The sequence below is a fragment of the Nomascus leucogenys genome, chromosome 4 (assembly GCF_006542625.1).
Source record: "Nomascus leucogenys isolate Asia chromosome 4, Asia_NLE_v1, whole genome shotgun sequence".
NCBI classification, from domain to species: domain Eukaryota; kingdom Metazoa; phylum Chordata; class Mammalia; order Primates; family Hylobatidae; genus Nomascus; species Nomascus leucogenys.
The window spans coordinates 13284641-13309480 of record NC_044384.1 but is presented as its reverse complement, the minus strand read 5'-3'; the positions used below and the strand labels follow the sequence as shown (position 1 = coordinate 13309480).

The following is a 24840-nucleotide window of genomic DNA, read 5'->3' as shown; positions in this document are numbered from 1 at the left end:
CATAGGAATCATCCTAAAATATGAAACCATATGGGAATCATCCTAAAATATGGAACCATATAGGAATCATCCTAAAATATGAAACCATATAGGAATCTTTTAAAATGTCTGTGTGCTTGTGCATTCATGTATTTGTGTGTTTATCTCACAACTGCCCATATTAGAACCAAATTATTCTAAAATATGAAACCATATAGGAATCAGGTCGATACTACATTTTATAGCTATTTCATGATATTAAAAAGGAATTTTGAAGCTTGAGAAACAAAAGATTTTCTAAAATTTGCATTTTTATCATATTACTTTTCGTAGTTGAGGGACACTTTGGAGACATATTGTCTTACAAAGTGGTTTAATAGTCATTTAACTATACGAGACTTAACTTTTGAAAATATTAAGAAAGCCAACTATGCACTATAGTACTCCAGAGAATATCTACCTATTTTTTAAGTATTCCAAGCCAATATCTCTTGATTCTTTTATTATTAATGCAAAATATTATAGGTATGCTATCTAAAAATTCATTATTATTCTGATCTTCTCAAATCTGGGGCAATGTCTTAAGGCAAACGCTAATTGTAAAAGCCACATATCAGAACATTTCTACCTGAATTAAGTAACTGCCTGGAAGAAGAGAAGCATATGGAATTGCTTTATAAAGGTGATGATGATGTTGAGATTCTTATGTCTCTCAGTGGGACTGTTGCCATGTTTAACATATTTAATACATTTAAGCATTTCACCTTTCAGAAAAGCAATTAGAAGTCATAATGGAATACTCTGATTTACTCAATGCTATGTAGAGTATAAAAATAAGTACAAATGATTAAGGAAGGGAAATTTGGGACTGCCATCTGCCTCAGGGATGAGTGTACATGCCATAGAAAGCAGCATTTGGCTTTTTGAATATTGCAGCATGTGGCAAAACAAGAGCCAGCATGGAATGAATAGCTCTGCCTCCATAATGCTCTTTGAGTTCCAACCCCAGGGTTCTACAGGCTTTGTGCAACCAGTTTTATCAGGAAAAGAGAGCACATAATAGGTAGCACGACTCACAATGGCACACACTCTTCTGCAATCTGGAATATTCACTAAATAGGCTAACATGATTCATTCATAAAAGTCTAATGACTCTCAGTGCTAGTTATCACTATACATTTTAATAAAACTATCAATTATTTTTGACTAATATTGCAAATAAATAACATAAAAATGAAAGCCATAAGAAATTTAGCATTTAAATTAATATGATATAAAATTCTGTGTGGAATGATACTACTTCTGTATACCTATTAAATCACATTCTCTTCTTCTGAGCTGGTAATAGTAATGCTTGTCTTGGCACAAACTACAGAAAGGCCCATATGCAGCCACCTAAGCAAAAATAGGTAGAATGCACCCCCTGCTGGGGGAGATCATGCAGGTGACTTGTCTACTCTGCCTTTGCCAGACCATAGTCAAGCTGCATTTCAGCAGTAGGGACAAGACATTTTAACTACTTAGTATCACAGTAATGATACAATGCTAATAACTGTCACCATGCTGTAATGTTTTCTCCAAAAATATTACCAAGAAAGGATTCTACATTACTTGCTTTCCACCATAGACTAGAAAGCAGCCACTTAGCCATATTTGTCCTTTGAAGATATATCTAGCTATGCAACTCCTGATGTGTTTTTTCTTGTTTTTGCCCTTTACATGTTTATTATTTCAGAGATTTGCATGGGCCCTAAATTGAAACACAAGACATTTTAAAATATGGACTCAAATGAAAAACACCAATTAAGTTGACTGGTATTGTCATAAGTTAGCCACCTTAAAATCAATACCTTATTTGAAAATGTATGTTTGAAGGTGCAAAATAAAATGGGTTTTATATATATATATATATGTTTTCTGAGTATATATATATGATTTATATATATATATGATCTGTATATATATATGTTTTCTGTATATATATATATATATATATATACAATTTTTTTCTGTACCTTTGGATATTCTGAGTGTGTTATTTCTATGGTTCATTGGCACCAATAATGAATAATATAATAATAATAATAATAAATACAATATGTGACATGTAACCTACTAATAGAAACTCAGACTTAGTAGTGACATAAAAAATGGACACATGGATTTATTTTTGAAAAAAGAATGCTATTCACCTCCTTAATCCATCTATGTGAATATATAATATTTATACAGTATTAACATCTAAAGTAATAGAAAAAAAATCATTGGCAACCATAAGTAACAAAAGCAGCTATGTTACTAACTGAATGAGGTGGTGCAAATGGGCAGACATTATTCTGTAATGGACAAAAGCCTGAAATCTAGAATTTGTTTGCCTGGATTTAAGTTTTATAAATAAAAATATAAATACCGTTTATTCATATATATATATATATACACGTATTCCTTATATAATGGCATATATAGTGTATTGCAGTTTTTCTAAAGCAATAAGACCAGCTTACTTCTGGGGGACCTCTGTTTTATTTAGGCTTCAAAAGGACTCCTTTAGAAGACATACTGAAAAAATATTTTTTTCAATGATTGTGAGAACTGGTCATGATTTATTGCTTGTATAAGTGCAAATCTTTTCTAAAAACTATTAATTTAAGAAAATCAACATCTAAGTCTGATAGGTTGTAACCATACTCACTCTTTTAAAAGTGAGTAATTGATACGCTTTTCAGCATGTTAATTTTGAGTTATGACAATTGTTATGGTTTGGCTGTGTCCCCACCCAAAATCTCATCTTGAATTGTAATCGCCATAATCTCCATGTGTCAAGGGCAGCACAGCCAGTATGCTGTAAATGGACAAAACCCTGGAATCTAGAACTTGTCGGCCTGGATTTAAGCTTCAACTCTGCCACTGTTAGGTGTACGACCTCGGGCACAATACAAAGACTCTCTGTGTGCTGGTTTCCTTATCAGTGTCTTGGGGGTAATAATGATACCTACCTCATTAAATGAAATAGTACCTTAAAAACACTTAGAATAAGACGAGAGAGAGAGAGAGATTTAGAACAGATTTGTTGGCTATAGTCATTAAAAACTGAAAAAACCACAGTCCTCCTATTATGAATGTTTTCTTCTTTTGAGCTGCAGCGCAACTCCATGAGGACCAGGTAAAAGCACCTACACCTTTGCAAGGTGTGAATGGGGGCTAAGCTCAGCAACCAGTCTCACCTGAGCACCGACCGCTCGCCCTGGCCCCATTTTCTGACTCCACCGCCAAGTGTTTCTCATCATTACTTTTTCAGCCAGGACACAGATAATTTAAGATTTTACTTGGGGTTTATTATATAGAACTCAAATTAGAGAGACTCAGTAGATGCCACTAGTGTAATAGATGCTGCTAGCAAATAAAGTTTGCTCCTTGTTATTTACTTGATATTTGGGTTGACAACACAAGCATGTGGAAAATTTAGAATTTTCTCAGTTCACACGTTTTCCTAGTACGTCCTTTTGTACAAATTTCCTTTTCTGGTCTTTGCGCAAAAAAGTAAATAAAGTAACAAGCCTGGGTATAGATAATATGTTATAAAAAAGGGAGACTTTTGCTGTTGAAAACTGTATTAGTGGGACAAATTAATTTAATAGTGTTTGATAATGAATATACTATGAATATATACACTGTATATCAACCTTTTATTATTACAACTAGTAAAACTTAAATATTTTTAAATTATTAGTGAAATTCTCTCTATATAAATTGAATATGTGAAGTGTTAATACATATGTTTTATATAGAGTTGAAAATAGATAATCAGTTCTACAAAGGAAGCTTCCAGAATAACACAGAGGTCATCTGGGATAAGAAAAATGTTTCTGAAAACTAAGGTGTCAGTTTTAGCTGGACAATTGCCTACAACTTGCCTGAGACCTAAGATTGGCTCAGATATGCGAAGGCTAGATGATAAAAACGTACTCATCAGAGAACATATGGGAATGTGACCTTAATTTTTATTTTTAAAAAGTATGAGGACAGGGGAAAGCAGATAGGGATGTCAAGGGTGCAGCTTTTCATCTTGCATTTTCAGAAGTGACAATCTGCTTGTAATTTAATTTTTATTTCTTAGTATAAAATTACAACTGTGGTCATCAGATCTTAGATATTAACAACGTGTTTGAAAAGCTACCTGTTAGTGCTATTAGTATATTTCTTTTGTTCTATGTAGTTCTAAAATAATATGGGAATGTATTTTTCTTCTCTATTACTTACAAAATGAGATAAACCAACTCTTTTTCAACAGGATTTCTCCTGAAATATCTATACCTAGGGAACATTGCCACAAAAAGGTTGGTTACTACTTAACTTGCCAGCGTTTTTTTCCCAAAATAAATGCCATAGAATGATTAATTTTCATCAGAGCACCTCATACATAATGCATAAGTTGAGCAATTAATTTCTTCCTTTGGTATTAGAAAATTACCCTGGGAGGGTCAGGGTGAGGAGGCAGTAAGTAACAGGAAGATAATTATTGCCCTGATTTAGTTCCCTTTCTTCTCTCTTCTTCTCCATATTAATTCTCGTACTTGAGTAAAAGGGATAGATCTATAAACCTTCCTAAAGGTAAAATTAATAATATAATGATTCCTATTTTGATAATAATAACAACTGGTAAAAATGTCAAGTGTTTGCTATACATTTGGAAATATTCTACATTCTTTGATATTATTTCAGTTAGTTCCCACAACAATTCTATGACTTACATATTCTTAATACCTCCGTTGTACAGGTGAAGGTATCAAGAGAAAAAATTCTAAATAACTTACTCAAGGTTACATGGCAAAGAATGTTAGCAACAAAAAGTTAATTAAAATGAACTTCATAGACCACTTACTTTCACTAGCATACCAACTAGGTAATATTATGGAAATGTTTAACATTACCACGTGTGAATACTATCCATCGACTTTTCTCCCTTTTATAGATAAAACATTGTATTGATGTCTACCTCTATATAATCATAAAAATATTGTAGTTTTCCTGCCCAGCCTTATTTGTAGCTGAGATAAACCACTTAGCACTGTGGAAGTCAACGGAATGTATATTTTAAATATTAAAATGAATAAATACAAAGGAACTGCTTGAAATAAAGCTGTGTAAACTATTTTAATATGCTCTCAGATGTAAGGATACTATAAATTATATTTTCTTTGTATAGTTAGCTTATGGTTTATATTTAAAAAGTGAATTTCAAATTATTATTTAAACTACATGAAATGCCAAATTGATTTATGTTTCCAGACTATTACTATTTGGTGGGAATTATCATGAAAATGAATTCTTTTATTCAGTTTGAGACATTTTTTCTGATGCCTACCTTGGCCAAATATCGGACAGTTTCCACAGCTTCTTGTCACTTTCAAATATCTTTTAAAATCTACGCTATTTACTAGAAGACCTTAACCTCACATCCAGTATAAAATCTAACTCCTATCCTCTCCCAGAGGAGCAGACCTCTGATGCTTCTGATCCTCTGAGATCTGGGTAGGAAGGAAGATATGAGAAAAAGGGGACACAGTAAACATGTTGGTGGCATCCTAACCTCACAACCAGTGACCTCTGTAACCACAGGCATCTGAAGGCTGGTACTCTGTCATGGGGCACATGCACGGACAATTCAGAGACACATCTCAAGGACGTGAGATCTCTATTGTTCCTTGACCTATGTAATGTATTTTTGGATGACTATCTTAAGCTCCCTCTCACCTCCATCTGTGCAAAATTTCTACAGCTGCAGTCCCTTAAGCTATGTAAAACTCATTCAGCTTCACCCTGTCAAAAGCTAGGAATGGCAGTTCCCAGTTACTACCCTCTCCCGTTCCCTGCTATTTCAGATGGATCGGACAGTCATCTTCAGAGCTCTCTAGGAAAAAAAAGGCAGCAAAAATTTCTAATAGGTCTCAAGGAACTACTTGCAATTGAGATGCTAGTCCTTCTTCCTTCAGGAAATCACAATTTCCATATAGACAGAAGGATCTGACTACGTAAAAAGTCACATATTCCTTTCCTCCATTTATCTGTCTACTTAGTCTCCCTGTCTTTTACTATCAAATACCATAGACTGTAAAAAATCTTGAAGCCACCTTGTAGGTTTCTGGTAGCCCTGAGAGCTGTGTAATGCATCTGTTACCAAGTTGTACTTTAAAATGTGAAGTAGGATTCTTATGCATGGCACATGATTTCATATTTCTTACACTTTGTGAAAATTTATTCATATGAGACTTTCTACAGCCATCATTAATAACCTGTTTTGATTGAACAGTATAACTTCATCAACTATTTTTCCTCCAGATATATCAATGAGTTCAAGCAAGATAAATGTCAAAGTTGTGTAATTTTTGGAAAGATTTTGAAAAATCTTTACTGTATCCACTAACTACTCAGTACTAAGCCATTTTGAAAAATACTTTAATTCCATATTAATATTCTATAAAAATAGTCAATGGAAACCAAAAGAATTTCCACAAGTGACTAAGTAAAATAGATTGGATTCATTACTACATTAATTCCAGAAATATTTATTGGTCACTTTCTGTGTGCTAGAAACATTTTTACACAATGATAAATGAACAAAACTGATAATTTCTTGCCATTAAGGGTTACATTCTAATAAGCAATAAGGACAACAATAATACCAGGTAGCTGAGTAATTTAATACAAAGCAAGACAAAGCCAGGGTCACCAGAAATGGCAGTGGTCTTTCTGAGGAAGTTGCAGCTGATCACCGACCTGAATGAAGTGAGGTAATGGAAAATAGAAGTGTTTGAAGGAAGATTGCTTTAGTAACTGAGGAGGAGAGAGGAAAGAGGAGAAACTGCACAAGTGGGTAGAGATGGGAAAGTCCATGGCCCATAGGGAAGGTGAGGAAGTTGATTTTTATTTTCAATGTGCTGTGAAGCTGTTGAGATCACTCAGAATTGGAAAAGAAACAGATCATGGGTTCTAACAGAATAACATCAGCTGTTGTTATAATAATTCACTGTTATTTATTGAGCAGTTATATTTTGTCAGGCACTATTGGTGCTGCTGGTTTTACGTATCTTATAATTAATTCTTCATAACAACCATGTGAAATAGGTGATTGGACCTCATTTTACAAAGTGAGGTCTGGAAAGATTAAGCAGTTTAACAAATATACGTTCGTTTAATTGAAAGCAACTAATTCAAACAAAGGTCTGTTAAGCTCAAGCACATGCACTGAGTGAACAACTAGAAGTTCACTAGTCCTAATTTTCTTGTTTTTACCATTAAAAATTTAAAGCTTACATACAAAGCTGTGAGTCAACTAAAGGAGATATTGAAGTACTGTGGGTATTAATGTGAAGCTGTGCTATTTTCATAAATATTTTGCATTAATTTAGAGTTTATTAAAATTTACAAAAATAAATTCTTAAGGTAATGCCTTTTTAGCTTAAGAGCTGTGTTCTTGCAACACCCATGTGATGCAAAAACATAAAATAATTATTGAAAATAATACAAAGTATAATTCCTAGGAAGTTGCAACTTCTGTATTAGAATCAGATAGTATCTTTTGATGTGGTTAAAAGGAACATATTTTAGACTACCAAACAGATGTGCAATCATGTCTGTGCTTTCCCTGTGTATCCTATGATTGACAATCTTATCATCAACTCAACCAGGATCTATTTTAATATATCTCTTTAGTGCCACTGGACACAAGTATTAAAAATATTTGTATAAGTATTCCATTAATGTGCATTTTAATGAGTTGTTTATCCAAATGTATTCATTGTTTATAAGGCTTTTATTCATACAACATTTCTGTGATCCCCAGAAAGCCTTTTTCTCGTCTATTTTCCATGGATTCTTCCATCTGTTGTTTATCATACTTTTTAGTTTTCTACTGAGATTACCTAGCATTCTTTTTTAAATAAAGGAAACAATACTTCATGGAATAATTCATGAAAAGTTCTCTGACTATACGTTTTCAATGTTCATGTCAGTATGATAGAAATGTAAATGTTCTCTCCATTTGTACATTTCTATTTGATTTGCAAATTTTTGCTCCTTTAAATTTTCTCTTGTTTGGTATTTTTACTCTTTCCTAAGTAAATAATGATATCATTGCATAAGAATTGACTACATCTTATGTCCTCTCATCCACTTTTAATATCTTCCTAAATTATTTTACTTCAAATCTGGTTTTTTCAAGCTTTTGTGAAATGATAATATTTGTGTCACCAACTTAATGGTGCCTGTTTCAGATTGATGAAAAACTTTATTTATTATGTGATATAGATGTTTAAATTTCAAAGTACCAATAAAATATATTATAACCATTTAACTACTTCATCAATAGTTCAAAATTACTCAAATTATTTGATTTAACATGTATGGCCAATTTGGTTCAGCTTAGTCTCACATGCTATTAATAAAAAAAGATCATATGAACCAATTTTAAGAATTTTGTATTCACTACTTTCTTCCTGCTCAAACTATAAATTTTGAAATCTACCTTGATTTGGATAGAATAATAAAGGCCATTCTTAAAAGGTCAATTAAAATAAAAGTGTTTTATTAACTTGTTATCTAACATTACCATAAAGCTTTATGCCCAACAGCTTAGCATTGATTTCCTTCTTAAGGCTACAACAAATGTAACTATTGCATCTAATTTTATATCCAGTAATTAAAAAATGACACTGAAGCATCAGTCATATTCCAAGTTCTTAACAGAAAGGGAAATACTGAGAGTTGTATCATGTTTTATTCCATGAATGGTAACAGTCAGCTCAGTTGATCATAATATTTAAAGTGAGTAGTAACTGAAGTTTGAATCCAGTATTCCTTTAAGTTGTCTAAATAACTTTTAGTAGAGATAAAAATTTACTTAAATTTTTCCACATTTTCCACCAGTTTAATAAAGTTTGCATTTCATTATGAGTAAATATTGACTTGTATTTTGCTATTGTATTTTGACATGATAAGAATGTGTTTTGAGTTGCATATGAAAAAAATCTATGACAAACACCTAAATATATTTTCCTTTTTTAACACAAAGTTGTAATATCAAAAATAATACAAATTTATACCATATATCTCTGATTAATTAATATACACCAAGTATCTGTTCAAATTTGAAATCAGTTTTAAAGAGTGCTCTTGGCAAAGGTTTTAAAATATCAAACTATAATGAATCATGGCATCTTAGTTAGAAACCTGCTTTCCATATGAGGTAAATGTTTTTAAACATATATGTAATCACCCACATTATCCTAGGTGTTAAAGTTTTAAAGTTTATCTCTACATAGTATCAGGAACTTAACCACATAAACATTTTATTCTTACACTGTGAAAGATGAAAATTGAGTAAATAAAATAACACTAAGATACCTTAATTCAGTGCCTTTCTCACGTTAACCATTTAAAAAGGTTGAGCATTTGCATTAGATGACATTGAAAAATAGTAGAGGAATATTTTAGTCATATGCCAGAGCTGGTTTTATAAGACTTTTATTCATATAAAATTTCTGTGATCTCCAGAAAGCCTTTTTCTCATCTATTTTCCATGGATTCCTCCAACTGTTGTTTATCATACTTTCTAGTTTTCTACCAAGATTACCTAGCATTCTTTTTTAAATAAAGAAAACAATACTTCATGGAATAATTCATGAAAATTTCTCTGACTATACATTTTCAATTTTCATGTCAGTATGATAGAAATGTAAATGTTCTCTCGATTTGTACATTTCTATTTGACTTGCAAATTTTTGCTCCTTTAAATTTTCTCTTGTTTGGTATTTTTACTCTTTCCTAAGTAAATAATGATATAATCGCATAAGGATTGACTACATCTTATGTCCTCTCATCTACTTTTAATATCTCCCTAAATTATTTTACTTCAAATCTGGTTGTATTGATGCCTGTGAGTTGATTGCTTACATTTCTCCCCACATCTCTGTTCAATGAGAGCATGTAGGTAGCTTAAAATAATCATGGGGTATTTACTCCAGGGAAATCAGAAAACTCCATAGACTAGGGCTTTTCCCACCATAGAGCCAGGGCACAAAACTCTTTAAGACTACCTACCATTTGGTTCAAATACACATTAGCACTTTTAAAAATTTTGATGGTAAAAAGCCCTAATTATTTGACTGCACTGCAGAACCAAACATGCATGCTAACCTTTTAAAGCGAGGTCCCAACTCGTTAAGGTAATCGTAGCTTTCATCCTGATCAGAGACTGCTGATTCTAAGGAGCTCAGGGATCCAGCTAATGACCCTGTTCCCTCAAAAGCGTAGGTCTGGAGGGAATCAAAAGGAGGGGCACACGGATCAGTATCAGCTTCTTCGAGCTTTTCCAGAATGAATTTCCTGAATATGGCACTGTCGGGGCCAACTTGCAAAGACTGCCTGTATAGGCTCCTGATCTCAGCGCTTGTGGTTTTCCGAGTCTTGCGTTCCCGCATTCCGGTACTGCTCCTCAGCTCTGCTATATCAAAGGCCTCTGTATCTTCTTCTCCACCCCCTTCATCATCATACTGGAATATGTTCTCTCCGAAATCTTCACTTTTCTCAGGAAACAGAATCTCTTTTCTCCGTTGTTTTAAACCCAAAGTCAAAAAAATAAACCCTGATGAAGAAAGCATATCAGAATATCAATAAACAATAAAGAATATTATAAACATTACAGTCTTTGCTCTCATTTCAAGCTCAAGATGAGTGCTTAAACTTTATGATTATAAGACAAAAAGATACATTTGTTATTGAAAATTTGCCAAAGGGACTTGCAAAATTACAAAAGAATGTAGCACAATTTTTCTGGCTGATGACTTAGAGACAAGGAAAACCATAAAAATATAGTGAACTATTTTAGATGATGAACAATTTAACATTCAAAATCTATTTTTCTCAAATATTAAAATAGAATAAAGTAGAATGATAAAAGTTTGCAACCTGAATGCATTTGTCAACTTTAGTAGCCAATGCTTCATATTAATAGTAGTTCAGAACAACAGAACAGTTTGATATTCCCTATTGGAGCAAAATTCTGTGGCATAATTATTTTCCAAATTAATATGTATTGACTATGAAGCATACATCAGGCATTCTTCTAAAAGCTTTATATTTATTTATTGATTTTATTCTTGTGAAAGCCATTATATTATTATATCCTATTATAGATGAGAAAACTGAAGCACACAGATGTCAAATGACATCGCTAGAAAGACACAGCAAGTTAGATACAATGGGATACTGTTTAGTCACCAACAGTGAAGTCATTTACAGCAACGTAGATGAACCTGCCAGACATCATGTTAAGTAAAATAAGCTAGGCACAGAAAGAAAAGCACTGCATGATCTCACTTATACGTGGAATCTAAAAAAGTTGGTTTCATAGAAGTAGAGAATACAATGGTAGATACCAAGATTTGGAGAGTAGTCAGGGGAGCGGGAATGAAGAGAGGTTATTCAATTGGTACAAAGTTACAGTGGGACAGAAGGAATAAGCTCTGGTGTTCTATTATACCATAGGGTGACTGTAGCTAATAATTTATTTCAAAATAGGTAGAAGAGATAAATTGGAATGTTATCACTACAAAGAAAGGCTAAATGTTTTCAGTGACAAATATGCTAATTATGCTGACTTGAGCATTATATATTATATACAGGTGTTGAAACAACACACTGTACCCCATAAATATGTCCCATTTGTATCAATTATAAATACAATAAAATAAAAAAAGACAAAAGTAGAAAGTTGGTTCAGAGCCTGTGCTCTGTGATACCACATAAATTTCAGAAATTCCAAACTATCATGCATTGGAATCATAACACATTTGTCTAGAATTATTATTTATTATATAAGATAATTTTAGCATCATGTAGAAACAGAAAAAAATCAGAACATTTTTGCATTAATTTTAAATAAAAATGTGTGTGTGTGTGCATGTGTCTTTGTGTATGGGTATCAAGGATAACCAAAACCCAACCTAGGATCTTATGTGGCTGTTCAGAATTTCACATGTAGGATTTGAAACACACATGAAGTAATGTTATGAGTAGTATCACAAAGAGAAATACATTGGTTATGTAGTATTTATATAAAACTTGCATTTAAAATATCTAAAATAAATAAGGTCACCATATTTGCATTCAGTTATGGTACTTTAGAACTTATATAATATATATGGTTGAAATAGAAAGGAGTCTAATAAATAGTTTTCTGATCTGAATTGGAGATAAACATTTATAAAACATTCAAAGGAAATCACTATTATAATAGTTGACCCATAACTCCCACCTGCTAAATTTTACTCACATGTGTAACTGCGAAGCTGCCCCTTGTTTGTTTGTAGGTTTTCAGGGCTTGGTTTAAGTCTGTATCTATAGGTAGCTCAGTATTTTACTCCCCCCATATTATACTTTTACTATTTATCTTTGGGTCTGGATCTAGCCATGTAGCTGTGAATTCAGCTTTATAATCAAAGATCATTAAAAATAATTTTACAAACTGAAGCTAGGTCCTAAACAATTGTAATGGTAGGTGGCAAATGAGGAATGGATGGGTTTTGAAGCCTTAAGAAAGATAAGTTAAGTGAAAACAGGCAGGTCCTGAAACATATCTCATGCCAGTTTGAATGGTCAGTTTGGCATTTCAGAAACCGTCTGATACATTTGCTCTCACTATTCAATGTAGTTTCATTGGCTTTCGGTTTGAAGTTTTGAGGGAGGCAAGAAAAGAGTTTAGACTATATATTTTGGCATTAAAAAAAGGAAAAGGTTATGCTAGATGAATATTTTATAGTCCTGAAAGCCTGATTAAGACCTTTTGGGGTTCAGCTGCCTCATGTGTGAAATGAATATAAATTATCTGCTTATAAAAATAGTGATAGCAATAGAAAAAAACAAGCAAACAAAAACCAATAGCGCTCTTTTACTGGGATTTCTTTCTCTTCTGTACTTGGATTTAAAAAGACGTTCTCTTATACATTCCTCATTTCTAACACTTAAATACTTATAAATATAATTGGTATGTTGAAGAGATATCCACACTTCCATGTTCATTACAGCATTATTCACGATAGCCAAGATATGGAATTGATGGAAGCTAAGTTTCCATCAGTGAATTAATGGATAAGGAAAATGTGGTATATAGACACAATCAATGCTATTTAGCTTTAAACAAGAAAGAAGTTCTGTCATTTGCAACAACATAGATAAAACTAGATAACATCATACTAAATGAAAGAAGCCAGGCACAGAAAGACAGACACTGCATGACCTCACTTTGACAAATCGAAAAAAGTAAATAAATAACTCATATAAGTAGAGAGTAGAATGGTAGTAGCAGGATAGGTGAGAGAATGAAGAGACATTGATCAAAAGACAAAGTTTCACTTAGACATTAGGAAGAAATTCAAGAGATCTGTTTTACAGCATGGTAACTATAGTTAATAAGGTATTTTATACTCAAAAATTGCTAAGAGAGTAGATTTTACTGTGCTTTTTTTTTTTTTTTAAACTCTAGTCAGTTGTAGTAGAGTGTTGCGTAACAATGTGTTGTGGTCACGGAATTTTAGCACATCATTTTCTAGCTGCGTGACCCCTCATAGCTTTTTGAGTTTCCATTCCTTCATCTATAAAGCGTAGGTGATATTAGTTACTACTTAATAAGGTTATTGTGAGGTTCAGATTGCATAGTGCATATAAAACACTGAAGATTGTCTCCTGGAGTGTAATAAGCACTCGAGAGAAGCTCACCATTATTATCACTAATTTTTACATATTTTATATTGTTACATTGTATATGTGTCAAGAACATGCATAAACAGATGTGTATACACACACTCACACACTCATACAATTCAAAGATCACATCTTTATCCACTTATTTATCCACTTGATTTAAGAATAATACTACATTCAGAGGAGCAATAAACATACACACAAACCCACATTATAATGCCATAATAGAATTAACTATTTTATGTATTTATCATATACATACATTTTAAATAAATGAGTATATGTTGAGTTCAGCACTACCTACCAAATATGATCATAATGCAAATGAGAATAGCAATGATGACTTCTGTCTTGAATTCCATGGAAAGTGCAAGCTCCTGGTACTGGCAGGTCTGTGTGCTCCCACTGTCACCACAGTCACAGACATGGATGGTAAGGGTGTTTGTACTTGTAAGTGACGGGATTCCATTGTCAGCAATTAAGATGGAGATGTAGAAGACAGGCTCTTCTTGAAGGTTAAAACCAGTTCTATTAGTCAAAATGACAGCTGTGTTATCTAAAACAAAAATCCATGTGTATAATTTTTTCAACTACATAAGAGAAATTTGTATGCAATAGTCACATGTACTAGGGACAATAGTATAGAGATATGATCAAGTTCAAATAAAAGGAAGAGGAAATTTCTGATGAGAAGACAACTACAACATCCACACTAAATTATTAGTGTTTTGACATTACCTAAACCCTAATTATGTAATAAGATGATTATTTAAATTATGCAGTAAAATTACTATTTAATATTATTAAATATTGAGTTGATACTACTTAATTATTTAATTAAAGTATTTATATTATTATTGAATTACTTAAATTGGTTCCAAAATGTCTTTGACACATATATAAAACATATGTGTAACACAGAAAATAGCTTTTTAATCAGATATCAATAATTTATAGGGACTACCAATATGAAATATATGCTGATAGAGCTGGCTTTATTTGTGTTAATTACCTATGACATGGTTTATTTTCTAATACTTGGGACCCATTATTTATACAAATCCAGGGAATATACAAGACTTTCAAAGTTATCTGTCAAAGCACATGATCTCAAATACTATATTTTCTAATTAGACAAAATAATTTCACTTGGTAGACAAGATCCTATTAGGATATTTCATATCACATTGATGTTATTAATCTATTTTTGTATTTAAAATTCTGAAAATCATTACACTTAGTCTGATTCATTTACCTAGAGAGTCCATTCAAAAAATCCATGAAAACAAACCATAAGCACTTCAACAAATATACAATTACTCTTCTGTGAATACAAAAATACTATAAATAACTTCTGCCATTGTAATTTCTTGTACGTCAGAACTGTATTTTCCCTTTACTTCTTTTTTTACCATCCCTCAAAATATTTTCTGTAGTCACCAGACAAATTTTAGAAGACAATAGCAGTAAAAGGAAAACAAATAAAAGCCTTTTGAAATGCATGCTTAAGTAGGACATTTCCCAAATCACCTTTTTAAAGACAATTCACTATGAAACACTTAAGGTCTACAAAGCCCATGTGATTTTATTTGCTAGGCAGATCTAAGAGTTGAGAGACAGTTGACACTTTTTAAATATGTATTTTATTAAATTACTTGTGACCACAAGCATTAAACCAAATCAATTTTGTATGCTTCAATGTATTTATTTCACCTCAGTAATTTATTTTATATTAATTTAAATTAATCTCTATATATACAAATATCAATGTATTTAAATATATATATTTAAAATCTCCAGCTTAGATTCATTTATATTAATATATGTATTTTAAAATATAATTTTTAACTTACAGTATAATAATAAAATAAATAAAATAACGTTGAAGTTTGCAACATCAGAAAAATAATAATAATGATACGCATACCCCCTGAATCTCAGAGTTTGTTACATGGCTAAATTTTGTGGAAAGCAGTTTGGAGATTTCTCAAAGAGCTCGAAAGAGACATTTGTGGTTTTTGTCTGAAACATATTTGAGTTTCCTCCCTGGGGGAATTTGACGAGGGCAAAACAGACGGAAATGTGTTGCATTTACTCTCGTATGAAAGGTCTCTTCTGGAACAAAGCTTAACCTCAGCTGTAAGGAGAACTGCAAGTATTTGGTTACAGATACTTGAGTATTAAATTAACGGTGTTTCATCACTTTGAGGTATAAAAAAATTAAAATAGAAGTTCTTATTATGACAAAAATATCTCTTACTGAAGCTCGTGAAAAAGAAGCAGCGTGGCTTTGTATAAAGTTAATCCACCTCTACAGAAAGGAAAAAGAAATTCTCCCCCTACAAAAAATTCTTTGGAACACTTATTCCTTAGATTGATACAAATTATTTAGTTTTGAAGGAATAAGAACTATATTAACCCAATTTCATATATTCTAAGCTCCTAATTGATGACCCTAAATATTTTTGAATCAATCAAGCTAACATGACTGTAACTAAAATAAATATCATTTTCTTCCTCAGTCATAGATTGAAGTCTGAGTTAGTGAAAACATGAAAGGAGCCGTGGTGTCAGAACTGCAATTATATTCGCAGGGTCATTCAGACTTTACAAGAACTTACAGCCATTGATAACTTTAAAAAGTGTTTCTACTTTGAAGAAATGCGGTGAGAAATGGAGCCAATATTTTTAGAAATTAACATTGAGTTTGGTTTGCCATTTTCATTGTTACTCTTTTGCTTGATTTCCAAACATTATTATGTTGCAAGAACAGTATAAAAATCAATGCCATAAATTCCATTAAAGTCTAACATAGGTCACAAAAACGGATCAAAATTCATTATGAGTGAATGACATTACCTTGATTATCTATGATTGTAAAACTTGAATTGTTAGTGTCTTCTACAGATAGATTAAAGTAAAAATGGTGCTCTTCTATGGATTCATCTCTATCCACTGCACTGATAGTCTGAATTACCTAAAAAAAAAAAAAGGGGGATAGACTTTTGTTGTTGTTTGGATTCAGGAAGAAGATCACTGCTGTTATTATTATTAGCTTTTATTCACATTGCTTTATTACAATCAGTAGGGACATTGCAGAAAATAACTGTCAAATCAGTAGATAATATTAAAATATTTCTTCTCTGGCTAAAAATATGTTCACTTCCTTTTTTCAAGGGGTGCTGTAATATTACACAATAAACAAATTCTTGTTGATGCATCAGGTGGATTCCAAAAGCTGTTTGTTAGAAGTCTCCAAAGCTTTGCTTTTGTATTACTCACACCCTCCCTGTCTACATTTCACTCTTTCTTCCTTCTTAACTTTTTCTTTATCTGAATGTCAGACATTATGATTTGCTAAAGTTGTCTATTTCCTGTTTTTACTGAGAGCAAAACTGTGGTAGAGTTACTGGCTTACTAAACTATTTGCTAAAGTAATGAGATTTGCAATTGATTGAGGAAATAATGCATTTAAAACGTAGGGGCAATGTACATGATTTCCTTTGACCCATAATGATTATAGGAAAGTGTTTTACATCAAATAAGTTCATCTGTATATCTCAGATCATAAAACAGTGAAGTATTGCAGATATGAACCAATCCATTCTCAATTAATTTTTTTCTTTCAAGACATGAATCTGTCAGTCAAGTAGTTCATTATTGTCGAAAAAGATGCTGTCAAGATCACATAGTGAGATTGTGATTAATTGTGGAAATTAAAGTAAATTGATTATAGAAGTTATTGTTTTGAATTTTCTAGAATTAAAGTGCTTTTAACAATATGTCAAACAAAAATAGCCTCATATGCAAGATGACAAACCCAGATTTATATTATACTTCAAAAAAATAGATATGTCATCACAGGCATAAAGAACATTAGGAAACCAATACGATCTGTATATTATTTCTCCACATTGATTTATTTTTAACTCATTACACATTACTAATAAATAATATTCATTTAGTGTTAAGTAATTTAACAAAACACATTTTATTCAATCCATGCTTATAATTATACATGTGGATATTGATTTGTGTTAAAGTAAAGGCTGTATTTTAGAATATTACAGGATTTTGTATAGGCTGGGTAGAGGGCAGGGGCTTGGAAACCCAATGTTCTGAATTGTGGCTTTGCCATTTACAAGTTTTTAACCTTGAAAAATAAAAATACTAATACTTAACCTTCAGAGTTCATTTTCAGGATTACAGGTCTTGGCTTGTCAGAGACTTTGTCACACGACAAACTGTCTATTATGTGTTCCTCATGAAAATATTCTCTTGTTGAGTTTTTGCATACCATGGTGTCCTGAATATTGTTAGTAATAGGCATATGAATATCTTTATATGCATATTTACTGAAGTAAGATTGATAACAAAGTATAGAATTCATGTTTATCTTGCTGGTGCATGTGGTTACAGTGTTCAGATAAGGAATATTTTATTTTACTACCTGATGTTCTGTATTAAACATGAGCATCTGACTAAATGTTGTAAATGTCTCCCTTTGGGAATGAAGACTTAAGAAGACTGGAGATAGACTGTATGTATTTCAAAAGATTTTTAATAAATCAAAATACCTTACACGTATGTACAGGAAACTGAATGAGCAAGATTTCAACAGTCTGCCCCCTTTTAAATGAACATGTCTCTGCTTATATTTGCTCTGTACTTTGGGCTTCCAATAAGATGTGTTTTACTGGCTTTCATAATTGTTTTAGAAAAATAGGAAGACACTGACATAAAATGAGTCATATATCAAGTATTATGAATTTTATTGAATTTACCTTGAACAGGTACACGTAAAAATAAACACATATCTCTAATAAAGAGACCACATTAATGTGTTCATAGGTCTTGATGGAGGATATTTATTTTTCCTTTAAATATAACAATGAAAAGGTTTTCATTTTCATTTTAAAATAAAATTCTAAGAAAAACTTCTATCTGTTGCACTGGTTAAAATTATTATCAGGGACCTATCGCTGACCTTATACATTTATGAAAGGAGTAAAGATAAAAGGTAAAAGTATATACCAAGAACAGCCATGGCTTGAGAGATTGGGAAAAGAGAAAAGCAAAATAACTCCAAATTATGGCCAATTCTGAAAGAAAGCTCAGATTTTTTTTTTTTTTTTTTTTTTTGAGACTGAGTCTCACTCTGTCACCCAGGCTGGAGTGCAGTGGCATGATCTTGGCTCACTGCAAGCTCCGCCTCCCGAGTTCATGCCATTCTCCCGACTCAGCCTCCCGAGTAGCTGGGACTACAGGTGCCCGCTACCACGCCCAGCTATTTTTTTTTTTTTTTTGTATTTTTAGTAGAGATGGGGTTTCACCGTGTTAGCCAGGATGGTCTCAATCTCCTGACCTCATAATCTGCCCTCCTTGGCCTCCCAAAGTGCTGGGATTACAGGCGTGAGCCACTGCGCCCGGCCCAAAGCTCAGATTTTTAATATTCTTTTTGCTCTCAAGGTAGAATTTTGGCCAATTTATTTCTGACACAATACGTTCCATCATCTATATACAGTGCATGGAAAGCTACAATGGAAATATATTGTGTAAGCCCCAAGAATCAAAAAGTAACTACAATTTAATAAGAACTTACCTATGGGCCAGGATCTGTTCTATACATTATCTTAGATAATCTTCACAATGGTCCTTTGGAATAAATCGTATTATTGTTCCTATGTTATAAATGTTTATATTAAGCTTCATATAAGCTAAGTCTCTTAGGTAAGCAAATTGGCTGGGCCAGAATTAGAATGTAAGCTGATGTCATAGTCAATATGCAATATGAGTAGTAAGTGTAGCCCTCTAGGGCATATTGTTCACACCCTAGATTTGTTCTTGTCCTACCATATTTGCATACAAAATGATACCATAAAAAACATGGAATTCCAAAAGCAAGTAAAAACATGTCTCATAAAAGATAGTGACAGAGAAATGAGTAATATAATTTTATAGGATAAGCACCAAAAATAATGGTTAAAAATAGAGGAAAATAATGTGTTTTGACATGGGAGAAAGGGAAGATTTTCTAGGGTAAGAGTACAGCCAGTGAGCTAATACTTGAATAAAAATATGAATTGATGAAAAAAGTGTGATCCTAAGCAAAGAATATCATGAAAATTAAAGAACTCAAAGATATCATACATTAGGTATAAATGTGTGAAATTAATATATTGTAGATTAAAGATGGCCAACTATTGGAAGTTTCATAAGTTCCAATTTAGTTATTTGACTTTAAAGATAATCAGGAGAATAAAGATAATCATTTTCCTACTATTAATCATTATGCACTGTCTTTTTTTAAGAAAAAGTCACACGTGGGCCAGTTTACTAAAATATCATTCCAGATTAATTATCCTGAGTCAAAAATAAGCCCAGTACTCACATTCTTCAAACCAAAGAGATGGTTCTTATTAAACATGCAATTGATGGACAGCTAGTTTAAGATGCAACTCTTGTACACAATGATTTGGAGCAAGCAATACATTTGTGTCTGTTTCCTTACCTTCATGGCAAGTTACAATGAAACCTACTTCCAGGATTAGTCAATGAATAAATTGTTGAATAAGATTATAAACTATAAATTGAATCATGAACTCTAAATCAATATACAAATACTGAGTATTAATTTATATAAGTCATCAATTCCTTGAAATGCACTTAATAAACAATAAAAAATGCTTCTCAATAGAAAAATGTTAAACAAGAAGTTGGAGTTGTAATAAATGAAAACCTGGAAAGATTTTCTTAAAAATCTTATCTGAGTTGCTTATTTAGTTATTCCAGGTAGGTATACCTTGTATTAGGCTAAAGATGCAAATTTTCTCCCATTGCCAAGAAATTATTACACAAACATATGTATGAGACCATTACTTTTTATGTTGTTCTAATGAGTAAATGATTTTAAATTACACCTGTTTTGACAAAATATATCTATAAAACTCAAAAAAGGTGTTGAACATCTGTTCAAACAGGCCAAGTGCAAAATAATACACTAATAGAACTAGAACCAACAAGAAAGTCTAGGCTGTAGTATGCTTGTTGTCTTTCTTTGTTTAGCAAAATATTAGAAGAAAAATGTTGAAAAGGTCATTATAGTATAATATTTCAGACCTGGATAGAACTGGGGATACTCTAAGTTTTCTAAAAGGACTTTTCAGAAAATTACATTATATTTATTTAAATGTCATAGATATCGTAATTGTTTTTGCCATTAACTTGTAGAAATTGATATTCAGTTGAAAAATACACATTCCTAGATTTTTATCTCAATATGCACTTTCTAATTTTCCTTTTAAAGTTAATATTCCAAATATACTTTTAAAATTCACATGAAATCAGCATGTATATGGAAAAATATTAAATTGTAAAATATCTCATTAGTATCTTAAATGTATCCATTTAAGGTGTATTTCATTAGTACTTACAGCACGCCAAGTAATCCTAAGGCCTGGTGGTACAATCATGGATAGAGTTAGTCTCTGTTACCACTGTTCACATTCTAGTGGTGTAGAAGATCAAGCAGAATTGCAAACTTAAAAAGTATTGAGGAAGTACAGAATACCGAAATTACATTAAAAACGCTACAAACACCTAAAGTACTTAATACTTAAACACTGGGGGGTCAGAGAACCTTGTATCTGTGCTGAAATTAGATCACACTGCAGAAGTGAGGAGGGGATACATCGCGGACATATTAAAGAGTTTCCACTTTATACTGAGGGACACCCCCAGGCTCTAAGTTGGGAATGACATGATCATTACTTTTATTTGGGATCACATGGTTCCAGGCAAAGGACTGCATTTTAGAATGCTCCTTCTGAGGACATCCATAGTGTAAGTCTGGAAACAGAGAATCTTGTCCACAAGCTATTGTCATGATCCTATTGAACAACTGCTTGGTAATCAAAATCACTTTACATGATATACAAAAAAACACTAACAATCACAATTATGGAATGTGTTATTTTTAATGAGAAACAATACAGAAATTACTGAGCAGTGTTCCTAAATTGAGAATGGTACAGTATGCTTCAAATAGAGATACAGTTCCTGAGTCCCAAAATTTGCCTAAGGGTATGCTGAGCTCCAGAAGATGTCACCAAAGTAATGTTTTTTCACCATTTTCAAGAGGGCTATATATTCTCCTCGCTACTCTCCATCCAGTAAAATCTGATTCTCCTGAAACTGCATGACTGCAGACTTATCTAATAGATATAATTGACTTATAAAACTGATACATTGTTGCATATGTGCTGTGAGATTGGATGAAGCAAAGTTTGATTTTACAGGAACATCCCTCTGCAGACCTGCTTAGGTCAGGTTCACTCTAGAAGAGAAGATAGGTCCCTTAGGTGAGGTTCACTCTAGAAGAGAAGATAGGTCCCTATTAGGGTAGAAAGAATGATGATAGAGAGAAAAACATTAAAGACATATGTAGGAGATGGGATCAACTGAACCAAATTATTGATTGGATATGGAGAATAAAGACTAGAATTAATTTAAAATGATGTCTGTATGTTTTTTTTCCTGCAAAACTTGACATTATAATAATTTTCCTAAGGATACTGAAAAAAGGGAAGGCTTAGGAGCAAATTTGGTGTAACCATGGGACATCTGAGTTGTTTTCTCAGGTTAGTCAGACACATAGCTTAAAACAGAAAAATCAGGCAGAGATACAGTTATTTGGATGTGAACTGTAGTCGAGAGGAAGAAGTGGATAAAAGAAGAAATAATGAGTTCGGGAAAACTTCTGGACACAAAAGTGAAAGGAAGAGAATCATAGATCACAAAATGCAACCACTGAAATTTAGGAAAAAGAAAATTTTTACATGGAGACAAGGTAAATGTCTTTAGACAAAATATTGGTATGAGTGAATCTGAAAATTATCAATATTATACTTTACCTCCAAAAAAAAAAGACATTTAACATCAGTCAAAATAATGGCACTCATTGATTTGAAAAATAATAACCATTTGCACCACACGGTGAAGGCAAATTACCCTGATGTCAGCTCATTTATTGTACTAATATTTTGCAAATTGCTGAAAATTCTCTCCTTCTCTTCCCCACCCCAGCCACTTACACATTAAGAACAAAACCAAAAATTTAGTTTACCCACATAGGTATTTGAGTAAATGTTTGGATTCCTCCAGAGTAGAGTGTGACTACTCTGGCATTTTTATTTTCTATGATTAATTTATTATCCATCCAAAGAAGATAGATATCAGACATCTTTTTACCTGTCATTTTCTCTGGCTGTTTGAGCATGTGGGAAATGAGACAAGAATCATCTTCATAAATTAAAAATATGTATAAAATATTAAATATTCTGTTAATGATTTTAATTAAAAGCATGTGAAGATGATATTTTGGATATATTATATCAAATAAACATTATTAAATTAACATTATCTGGGTGTTTTTTATATTTTTAAACGTGGCTACAGGAAAATTTACACTTCTATCATTTATTTAGAAGCACTGCATTACATACTCTTATATTTTCAAATAATTTTTCTTCTTTTCAGTGACTTTATTTTATATGTACTTTATATATTGTATGAAATTCAGCTTTAGAACTCCAAGAAATAATAGTGTAAGAGAAGGCATTGATTTCTCATTACTGTTTTAAATTATATTACCCTATCAGTTTCAATATTACATAAAGTTTTGATTATCGATTGAGGACTATAATATTTTATCATTATTATACGTATTATGTGTGCGTTGTGAAGTCTTATATTTATTACCTAGGATTTAGGATTATTATTCTTATTCTTTACTTATTTATTTATTTATTTTTGAGATGGAGTTTCACTCTTGTCACTCAGGCTTGAGTGCAACAGTGCGATCTCGGCTCACTACAACCTCTTCCTCCCAGGTTCAAGCGATTCTCCTGCCTCAGCCTCCTGAGTAGCTGGGATTACAGGTGACCACCACCATGCCCAGCTAATTTTTGTAGTTTCAGTAGAGATGGTGTTTCACCATGTTGGCCAGGCTGGTCTCGAACTTCTGACCTCAGGTGATCCTCTTGCCTAGGCCTCCCAAAGTGCTGGGATTACACAAGTGAGCCAATGTGTCCCGACTAGGTTATACTTAATAATACTGAGACTATGTCACAGAGAAGTTTCTAAGGAATATTTTCGGTCAAGAGACTTGTATAGTTGAGTTTCAAAGTTACAATTAATTTTCATGTTATTTAAACTTTCCTAAAAATAATAAAAAGTTAACAATATACAATGCTTTGAAATCTATAAATATTTTACATATCAAGTCAAAGGAACTAAATGATACACATAAAAATTATATAAAGAAACTTTTCATTTGATACTAAGAAACGCTTAGATAAAAGTAAATTGTTTTAATCCTCTTTTCCGTTTTTCTTACATTATTTCATTTTCTTTCATTCCAGTCTAATGACTTTTTTAAAAAACCTGCATTTTGAAATGATTATAGATTCACAAGAAAATGTAAAACTTGTGCATGCAGTCTCTCAAACACTTCATTCAGCTAAACCAATGGTTACATCTTATGTACCTGTAGTACATTAATATCACACGCGTATGATGACAAAACAAAAAAATCAACCTCTATAATACATTTATATTGGAGTTCTTAACTTTTGTTTTTTACTTTGTTAATTTGACTCCCTTAAACATCTAATGAGCGACATTATTAACCTGCTCCACTCTCATCTCCAGCAGACACTGACAATGTTGTTTCTGTGCAACATCAAGTGTACATAGACACAGTATAGCTCATTCAAATCTCTTTAGAAGAGAATGAACTCCATCTTAAGAACTTGTAATGTATGACATGACCCTTAATTGCCACTGTTAATATTAACAAAACTACTTGTACCACAGTTCTCTTTTACCTTCTTTCTTATTTGTTTTTTATCTTTACAAAATCCTTAGAAGATAGAGATTGTAGAGTAGAAGTTGTATGATTATTTTGAAATGAGGAGATTAGTATTTAGCATGGCTAGGATATTATCATCTAATTGGGGACGTGTGGATGAGTGATAGAGATCTTCGGCTATTGCACTGTGTAATTTTTTGTTATTTTAGCCTGTTGTTTTTGATGTTTCATTC

At 32.2% G+C, this 24840-nt stretch overlaps 1 protein-coding gene across 3 annotated transcripts in view; it reads right to left on the bottom strand.

Moving 5' to 3' along the window:
* Positions 1 to 6421: 6421 nt before the first annotated feature.
* CDH19 (cadherin 19) overlaps positions 6422 to 24840 on the bottom strand; it is a 108800-nt gene continuing 90381 nt past the window's right edge. The window contains exons 10-12 of one of the 3 annotated variants that reach the window (XR_001115579.2): positions 16597 to 16714; positions 14042 to 14265; positions 6422 to 10621 (exon numbers count right to left, since the gene is read on the bottom strand). Coding sequence is in view for 2 of the 3 variants with exons in the window: in XM_003264324.4 (XP_003264372.2) it covers positions 10131 to 10621; positions 14042 to 14293; positions 16597 to 16714 (861 nt within the window). In the remaining variant the exon portion in view is untranslated. Of the gene's footprint in view, positions 10622 to 14041; positions 14294 to 16596; positions 16715 to 24840 lie in introns of all 3 variants that reach the window. The other 2 variants (XM_003264324.4, XM_004087697.3) reach the window with 2 other exon arrangements.